Below are 9,516 nucleotides of genomic sequence, written 5' to 3'. Positions count from 1 at the left end.
CGGAGGGGACAGGGAAGAGAGAGGGGGCTAGTTGCATGTCCAACTGTAGTCATGCAACTGCATGTCTTTCAACATGGTTGCAACTAGGTCTTTTGTTTTGTCGAAGGGGGAAACAACAAGGGAGAGGGGCTAGTTGCATGTCCAACTTTACTCATGCAAGTGCATGTCTTCTAACTCGGTTGCAACTGGGGCTTTTGTTTTGTTGTAGGGGGCGACGAAGAGAGAGAGGGGGCCAGTTGCATGTCCAACTGTAGTCATGCAACTACATGTCTTTCAACATGGTTGCAACAAGGTATTTTGTTTTCTCAAAGAGGGAAACAACAAGGGGGAGGGGCCCGTTGCATGTCCAACTGTACTCATGCAACTGCATGTCTTCTAACTCGGTTGCAACTTGGGGCTTTTGTTTTGTCGGAGGGGGCAACAACGAGAGAGAGGTGGGGCAGATGCATGTCCAACTGTAGTCATGCAACTGCATGTCTTTCCAACTTGGTCGTAATTGTGCTTTTGTTTTGTCGGAGGGACTGCGAGGAGAAGGGGTCAGTTGCATCTCCCACACTAGTCATGCAACTGCGAGTGTCGTTCCCCCGACTGCAACTACATGTCTTACAACATGGTTGCAACTGGGGCTTTGTTTTGTCGAAGGTGGTGGCGAGAAGAGAGAGGGGGCCAATTGGCATGTCTAACTATAGTCATGCAACTACATGCGTTCCAACATGGTTGCAACGGGAGGGCTTTGTTTTGTTGGAGGGGTGATGGCGGGAGAGGTGGAGACGAGTTGCATGTCCAATTACACTGATGCAACTGCATGTTTCCAACAATGGTTGCAGCTCGGGGGCTTTGTTTTGACGGAGGGCGCAATGACGAGAGAGGGGGGAGCAGTTGCATGTCTGTTTGTAGTCATGCAACTGCATGTCTTTCTTAACTTGGTTCCAATTTGGTTTTTGTTTTATCGGAGGGACTGCAAGAAGAAGGGTTCAAGTGCATGTCCCACACTAGTCATGCAACTATAGTTGTCATCCCCTGACTACAACTGCATGTCTTCCAACATGGTTGGAACTGGGCCTTTTATTTTTGCCAATGACTGCAACTTCATGTCTTCAAACATGACAACAACTTGGCGATGTTTTGTCAGGGGTGGGGGCAGTTTGGATGTTTTGTCGATGAGGGAGAAGGCGGTAGTCACATGTCTAATACTAGGCACGCAACTGCAAGTGTCTGCACCGACTTCAACTACAACTCACTGGGTGTTTTGACTCCGTGATGGTGTAGTTGCATGTCTGCTGGCAGGCACACAATTGCAAGTGTCGCTCTCCGACTGCAACTGCATGTCTTCAACATGACTGCAACTATGTGTCGTTTTAATGACAAGGGGGGAGGGGCAGTGGCATGTCTACCACTAGGCACACAACTACAAGTGTTTCCCTTGGCTGCAACTTCAACTCACTTGTGTCTTGTCCAGGGGAGGGGTAGCAGTTGCATGTCTGCATTAGGCGAACAACTACAAGTATCGACCCGACTTCGACTACATGTATTCAACGCAACACCAACTTAGCAGCATCTTTTACTAGAGGAGGGGACAGTTACACATCTGCCAATAGGCCGCAACTGCAAGTGTCGCCCCTATAGCGGTTGCATGTCTACCATTATTTCTACTTTTCTGCTTTTACTTCTACTTTTGTTCTTGTAGGTCTTTTAGCTTATCTAAATAGTGGTGTTTTCTCTTTCAAACACGCCACCCAGTCTACTTTCATTATTGTAGGTCTTCTACTTTTACTATTTTTTAAGTGTACTTTCTATTTATTTTTGCATTTTGGATTTATGTTGTTGTTTCTTTTCTAAATTAGTGATGTTTTGGATATTTTTCTAAAAATTTAATGCCACTCAATTTGCACACACGTGGGCTGCACACAATTTCTTTGTATTTCTCTTGCTTCTTCTAATTGCACGGATTGAACGGTGCAACGCAGCAAGTATGGACGAGCAACGTATATTTTTTCCCTACCTTTTCTTCGTGGTGGTCCGTTGGCACGTCTTCTTTTCTCTTGCTTATCCCGATCGTGAAGATCCAGTCGTGCGATGCAACACGTACGGCCGACCAATGTAGTATATATTATTTTCCTACCTTTCCTTATTCGCAGTGGTCCGGTGGTGTTAGTGATGGAGCCAGCATTCCCAATTGGCAAACCCAACGAGCGTATTGTCCTCTGTCAAACATTTCTTTTACGGGCCAGCTAAAAATCAGTCGACTGAGATTTAATCAAGTCTGAGTCGACGATGCAACATTATTTTTCCATCGTTTGCAATATTCTTTCCTACTGTTTGCAACATTTGTCTTACTGGTTGAAGCATGTCATCCCTCGTCGGCTGTAGCACGTCATCTCATCGATTGTAACATCGCTCATTGACAGTTGTAGCATTTTTGTTAGAACGGTTGTAGCATTTGTTGTTGTTGCTTGTAATGCCGTTGCAACATTTTTCGTCACCATTTGTAGCATCCAACCGTATCGCTTGTATTAAAAAAAAACATGACGTCACTCGACAGTCGACCGAGTTCTAGACACACCCTTTCTTTTATTCCGGAAATGGCCGATGTCAAACATGTCTGGTGACATTGTTGACCACGCATTCCAACTTGAAAAAAAAATCACGTGTCGTAGGCCAAGTTCACGCAGCTTCCCCGCCGCGAGCCCGAGCCTGCCACCGGCGGTCCACGTCCGACAAGAACAAAGCCAGCGCCGCGCTCGACGACCCGCCGTCGCTCCAGGCCGCGGCCGCGCCCTCCTGGTGCTGCGCCGTGCGCGCCCTGAGCTGCCTGCCCTCCTCGGACTCCATGACCAGCCTCACCTTGCGCTCCACCTCGGCGGCCTCCACCAACCCACGCTGCCACCCGACCATCTCCGCGGCGAGCCCCATCTCCCCCACCATCAGCAGCTTGTTCATTTTCTGCTCCGCGTGGAGCGGCCAGCACAGCATCGGCACGCCCGCCGCCACGCCCTCCAGCACCGAGTTCCACCCGCAGTGCGTCACGAACGCGCCGGTGGCCCCGTGGAGGAGCACCTCGGCCTGCGGCGCCCACTGCTCTACGACGCGGCCGCGGCTGCCGGTGCGCTCCAGGAACCCGTCCGGGAGGAGCGCATCGAGGTCCGGCTCACCGCCGTGGGGCGCTCGCACGACCCACAGGAACCGGTGGCCGGACTTCTCCAGGCCGGTGGCGATCTCCTTGAGCTGCTCCGCGGAGTGGTTCGCTGCGCCTGTGCTCCCGAAGCAGAGGAACACCACGCTGCGGTCCGGCTGCGCGTCTAGCCAGGCGAGACACTCGTGCCGCTCGTCCGCCTCGCTCTCGATGCCGCCGAGTAATGGCCCGAGTCCGACGCAGTACACCGGGGGCATGACCAGGCCAGCGGGGAGGCACTGAGGGTCCCTGAGAGCGGCCACCGCGCGAGCCTCCAACGACTCGACCGTGTTCACCAGGATGCCATCTGTGTCCGGGATCCGGGACAGCCCGGCCATCGTCGTCTTGTACGTGTCGCTCTCCGGGTCCTCGAGCACCTCGGCGAACAGGTGCGAAGCCGGAACCGGCGGAACGCCAAGGAACTCGACAGGGGCGTCGCCCAGCTCCCTGAAGCTTGTCCGGCTCCCCTCTCCGAGGACATAAGGAAGCTGGGCGAAGGCGGCGAGGGAGGCGGCGCCGGAGGTGAACATGACGTAGCCGGGGATGCCGAGCCTCTTGGTGACCTCCAGCGCATCAGCTGACACTGACAGCGAGTCGACGACCACGGCGTGGACGCGCTTGGGGTAGCAGAGGAAGTCGTGGAGGCGATCGTTGTAGCGGCGCACGAGGTGGAAGTAGCTGGCGAGGAACTGCGGGCCGGGGGCTAGCATGGGCGGGTCCTCCACAGGCGGGAAAGTGTGGAAGCGGACGGACGGCATGGCGGCGGCGGCGCGGCCGACGGCTGCCGCGAACGCTGTGTCCCCCATGACGGCGGGGTCGATGATCATCGCGACGGAGACGGCGTAGCCGTGCTCGAGGAGGGAGCCGGCGAGCCGCATCATGGGGACGAAGTGGCTCACGGCGAGGCCGGGGTAGAGAACCACCGTCTTCTCCATCTTCGTTGGAGTTGGACTATCTTTGGCGCGGGGAGAGGATGGACCTGTGAAGCTCTGTTTGGAAGCCTTCATCCTTCCTGTTTGAGCCGTGATATGGGATGGGAGCTTGTAGGTTGGCGTTGGTCGCTTGTAGGTTGGCGTTGGTCTATCAGTCTGTACGACAGACGATAGTGCTGAATGCAATTATTTTTCGGTTCGCATGTCCAAACAGCTTTTTTTAACATCAGTATAGACGTAAGCGCTCATACATACACGCATACACTTATTCTTATAAATGCACACACGCACATGCTATCCCTATGAGCACTTCTGAAAGACTGAGCCGACAATGTCATCTTGAAATTTCGTCAAAAATTCTGAAATAAATCTAAGAATAATACGAACACCAAGACTTGAAACCTGATGTGCGGGGATACCACTGTCCCTCTAATCATCTAATCATAGGTTGGTTCACACATGTCCAAACAGCTATGATACGATATACTGATCTAGACAGTTCATAGTGCCAAACGAGATGAACTTCACTCCCTCATGTCGTTCTTCTCGCCAATATCCTTTTGAGATTCTTTTCCACCGATAGTTAAGTCAAACTTATACTCCTAGTTTACTTCCTGATTGTTCCCCTCAGAAAACAAAAGTTTACTTCCTGACTGATTAGCTTGCGCAGCAAAAAGGACACGAGTGTATCTTTTGATTAGTGTTCACGGTGATGACCTTTTGGTTCACATATCTGTTTTAACGTATTTTGTATTTTGCATACTTGTTCTGATTGGATCTGTTTAAACTAATGCAGACCAAAAAACAACATTTATATATAGTTTGGTTGTCTGCATTGGGCTCCGTGCAGGGGAGCGATTAATTAGCATGCTATTATGTTGCCTGCGTTGTTGTTATTAGACCGACATCACGTTGTTTGGATACAAACGGCTAAAAATGTGATCACCATTTTTCACAAGTGATGGCCTTACCCCACACACACACTCAACATTGTTTGTCCTAACTACTCCCTTTGTAAACTAATATAAAAGCGTTTAGATCACTACTTTAGTGATCTAAACGCCCTTATATTAGTTTACGGAGGGAGTAGAAAATAAATGGCAATTTATCCTAGGTGCTATCAAATAACAGTACAAGTTATTAAGAGCCAACATGGCTGAATAGGGAAAAGTTCAACGATGCTAACTAGGTGGAAGTTCATCCTCTTCCTCTTCTTCTGCTGCTGTTGTGTTGCTTCTTCTTCTTCTTCTTTTTCTTCTTCTTCTTCTTCTTCTTCTTCTTCTTCTTCTTCAGCTGCTCCTGCCTCTTCTTCTTCTTCTTCTTCTTCTTCTTCTTCTTTGAATCCTTGTTTGACCTCTGTTATCCTATATTGCCTGAGTCCACTTCAACCTTTTGTTCTTTCACGCTTCGTAGTCAAACGCCTCCACACCATGGCCGGAGATGACCACCTCATTAGGAGTCACATCTTCCTCCTCCGACACAAGTTCATCAACTCCCCATTGCAGGATCCAGTGGTGAATGACGCAACATGCAAGAACAAGCTTGACCTGAGTAGGGTAATGGTTGAATGACTTCTGATCCAGAATCTTAAATATATTCTTCACAACTCCAAATTCCCTCTCAACCGTTACTCTAAGGCTGAAGTGTCTGAGATTGAACAGTTCATGAGGAGTCCTAAGATAGTTCCTACCAGAGAACTCGTTCAGATGATACTTGGTTTTCCCGAAGGGTGGAACAACACCTGGTCGACATGCATAGCCAACATCTCCTAGGTAGAACTTGTCATCGGGGATGTTGATGCCATCATGACGACTCATGTTGTCACTGAAAATGTTAGCATCATGTGCTGATCCTTCCCAGCCATCCATCACATATGTGAACTTCAGATCGAAGTCAACAACAACAAGTACATTCTGCCTTTTATAGTGCTTCCTCCCTCTATATGTACAACTTGTGGCTGATGATGTTATGTACCTAGGGTAGGGTCATGGACCTATCTAGGATACCATGCCCAAGGAGATCCTTAGACGAAGCTACCTTCCAGTCGACCAAGAGAGACTCCACTCGACCGACTAGAAGACACTCGACGAACCTAAAGACACTCGACCATGAAGACTCACTCGACCATCAGGAGTTCAGGATCTACTCTGTATCCAAACGGTCTGTAATTAAGTAGTCTTAATGGTCATGATGACACTTTATGTAGGGCGTTACCAGTAACGCCCGGCCTTAATGTACTTTAATCCTCTGCTACGTGGGTTGGCTGGGGTCCTGGCGTCCTCTATATAAGCCACCCCCCTCCACTGGTAGAAGGGTTCGCACCCCTGTAATCCTTATACACATAAACCAGTCGACCGCCTCTGGGCTCCGAGACGTAGGGCTATTACTTCCTCAGAGAAGGGCCTGAACTCGTTAAACACTCGTGTGTACAACTACTCCACAGCTAGGATCTTGCCTCTCCATACCTACCCCCCATTCTACTGTCAGACTTAGAACCACGACAGTTGGCGCCCACCGTGGGGCGGGTGTCTTAGCGACTTTTTTGGAGAAGTTGCAATTTGTCCGATCGCCTTCATCATGGTTTCCGGCGGAGCTCTGGTCGAGGGCCGCGAGATCCGTCTTGGTGCGCTCGTTTTCATCGCCGACGACTCCGCTTGGCTCCAGGAGGCACCACTCGACATCGACGCGCTCCCCGTCCGCGGGGCGATGCACTTTCGGGCGTGTGTCCATGGCGTCTTGCTGCGGCAGCCGTCGACCCCATACCGGTCGACTCCTGCGCCGTCCTCCCTCCCTGTCTCCCGCCAGCGCAAGCGCTCCGGTCGGTCGAGGCTCCAGCGATGGGTGAGACACGCAGTGACTCGCCAATTGGCCACCACCCAAGTCGCGGCAATTGAGCCCGACGAATCTCTCTACGGCCTATTCGACCTGTCGACTGGCTCCGTAGAGACTGCATCCGAGTGCGATAGCAGTGATCCAGCGACGGAGGTCCTGATGGTCAACGGGCCTCGTAGTCCTCCCGGTTTCCCCCGCGACGACGGGATGGACGACGGAGGCGACCCCATTGAAGCCCACGAAGAGTATCAGCCCGAGCCACTCACTTCTCAGCAGAGGGAAGAACTTCGCCGCCGGAACATGGATGCCCTGCATACTCCCATTGCAGGAGAAACTCCCGAGGCTCGTGCCCTGGAAGAGGCGCGTTTAGCCAACCTGGCTGAACGCACTCGACTGGAGAACCTCCAGCGAGCACTCGACGAGCGTGCGCGTCAACGAGTGACCAACTCCAACCGACGTCAGCTCTTTCCGCAACCGACTCAGGTATATCGAACCCCAATTCAGAATTTGGCAGCTGCAGCCCGTATAGCGGAGTCAATTCAGCCCTCTCAGTCAGAGGCTGGAAGAGGCTTGATGCAGATCAGAGATTTGCTCCGGGCGGCAGGAGATCAGAATTCAGCTGTGTCACAGTCACGCAACAGGATTCACAGTCGATCCGTCGCTGCGAATACTGTTCAGTCGGCTCACAGTCCAAGGTCGCCTCCAAGGCGCGTGGGACGTGAAGGCCGGCGGGACCACTATGATGATCGATTTGATCGTGATGATAGGCGTCAAGTGCCCACTCCTCCCCCGAGAAGTGGGTCTAACGCCCATCGGCAGCAAGATGACAGATGCCAGCTCAGTGTTGGGCGGAGAGCTCCAGTCGACCCCAGAGAGCCAGGCTTTGACGCGAGATCCATCATCGTGCAAGGTTTGGTCGACCGGAACAGAGCTCATAGAGGTGGACATGACGGAGATGTGCCCACAAGCAGCCGAGTCCACGTTTCAGGTCCAGAATGTTTTAGCAGAGCCATCAGAGCCGCAGTGATACCCCCCAACTTCAGGTTGGCGACTGGGGTTAGTAAGTTCACCGGAGAGTCTAAGCCTGAAACTTGGCTTGAAGACTACCGAGTGGCTGTTCAGATTGGTGGCGGTAATGATGAGGTGGCCATGAAACATTTGCCACTTATGCTAGAAGGTTCGGTCAGGGCGTGGTTGAATCAGTTAGCTCCTAGCAGCATTTACACCTGGGAAGATCTTTCTCGAGTGTTCGTCAGGACGTTCGAAGGAACTTGCAAGCGACCTGCCGGATTGACTGAGCTACAAGTGTGTGTACAAAAGTCGAGTGAAACACTGAGAGATTACATCCAGAGATGGATCACTTTGCATCATACTGTAGAGAATGTGTCGGACCATCAAGCGGTCTGCGCCTTCAAGGATGGTGTTAAGAACAGAGAGTTGAGCTTGAAGTTTGGTCGAACTGGAGATATGACCCTAAGTCGGATGATGGAAATAGCCACCAAGTACACCAATGGCGAAGAAGAGGACCGACTCCGGAGCGGCAAGTACAAGCCGAGTCAGTCGGATAAAGGAAACTCCAGTCGGAAGCAAAAGCAGAAGGCCGAGCCAGCTGCTCCTGGAGAGGCTCTGGCCGTGACTCAGAGCAAATTCAAAGGGAAGCCCAAAGGATCTTGGAACCCCAAGAAGGTAAAAGATAAGGAAGGTAATGACGTGATGGATCTACCGTGTCATATCCACATGAAGAAAGACGAAGAGGGTAACTTCATCTACCCAAAGCATACCACTCGCCAATGCCGGCTCTTAATCCAGCAGTTTCAAGGGAAACAGCCGAAAGACAAAGAGAAGGAGTCGGACAAGGCTGAGGACAAGGAGGACAGTGATGGAGAGTACCCTCATGTCAACTCCACTCTGATGATTTTTGCTGATGTAGAGAGCAAAAGTCGACTGAAAGTGATCAACCGTGAGGTCAATATGGTCGCCCCGGCGACACCAAACTATCTGAGATGGTCGCAAACTCCCATTACTTTCGACCAGTCTGACCATCCTACTCACATTCCCACCCCTGGGAGGCAAGCGCTAGTGGTCGACCCAGTCGTCGAAGGCACTCGACTGACGAAGGTATTGATGGATGGCGGCAGTGGGTTGAATATACTATATGCAGAGACGCTCAAGGGAATGGGCATTCCGATGTCCAGGCTCAGTTCCAGCAACATGAGTTTTCACGGAGTCATCCCAGGAAAGAAGGATGTGTCACTCGGCCAAATAGCTCTGGATGTAGTGTTCGGCGACTCGAAGCATTTCCGCAAAGAGAAGCTGACATTTGAAGTCGTGGATTTCCGAAGCGCCTACCACGCTATTTTGGGGAGACCAGCCTACGCCCGTTTCATGGCTCGACCATGTTATGTGTACCTCAAGTTAAAGATGCCTGGCCCCAAAGGCGTGATCACCATCACTGGCAGCCGGAAGAAAGCAGAAGATTGTTTCCAGAAAGTCTCAAAGATTGCGGATGACCAGATAACAGTGGTAGAGCTGGAGGAATACAAGAAGAATGCAGATCCGAGTGATTTACTGCGGGCCAAG

General features: G+C 51.5%; 1 protein-coding gene across 1 annotated transcript; it reads right to left on the bottom strand.

The window, feature by feature from the left end:
- Positions 1-2,551: 2,551 nt before the first annotated feature.
- On the bottom strand, positions 2,552-4,206 carry LOC119349105 (anthocyanidin 5,3-O-glucosyltransferase-like). Its single transcript, XM_037617118.1, has one exon. The coding sequence runs from the start codon at positions 4,177-4,179 to the stop codon at positions 2,665-2,667; it is 1,515 nt and encodes a 504-aa protein (XP_037473015.1). The 5' UTR covers positions 4,180-4,206; the 3' UTR covers positions 2,552-2,664.
- Positions 4,207-9,516: the final 5,310 nt, after the last annotated feature.

This window comes from Triticum dicoccoides, chromosome 1B (genome assembly GCF_002162155.2).
Source record: "Triticum dicoccoides isolate Atlit2015 ecotype Zavitan chromosome 1B, WEW_v2.0, whole genome shotgun sequence".
Taxonomy (NCBI): domain Eukaryota; kingdom Viridiplantae; phylum Streptophyta; class Magnoliopsida; order Poales; family Poaceae; genus Triticum; species Triticum dicoccoides.
The sequence above is the reverse complement of the archived record's forward strand: the minus strand, read 5'-3'. Positions and strand labels throughout refer to the sequence as shown.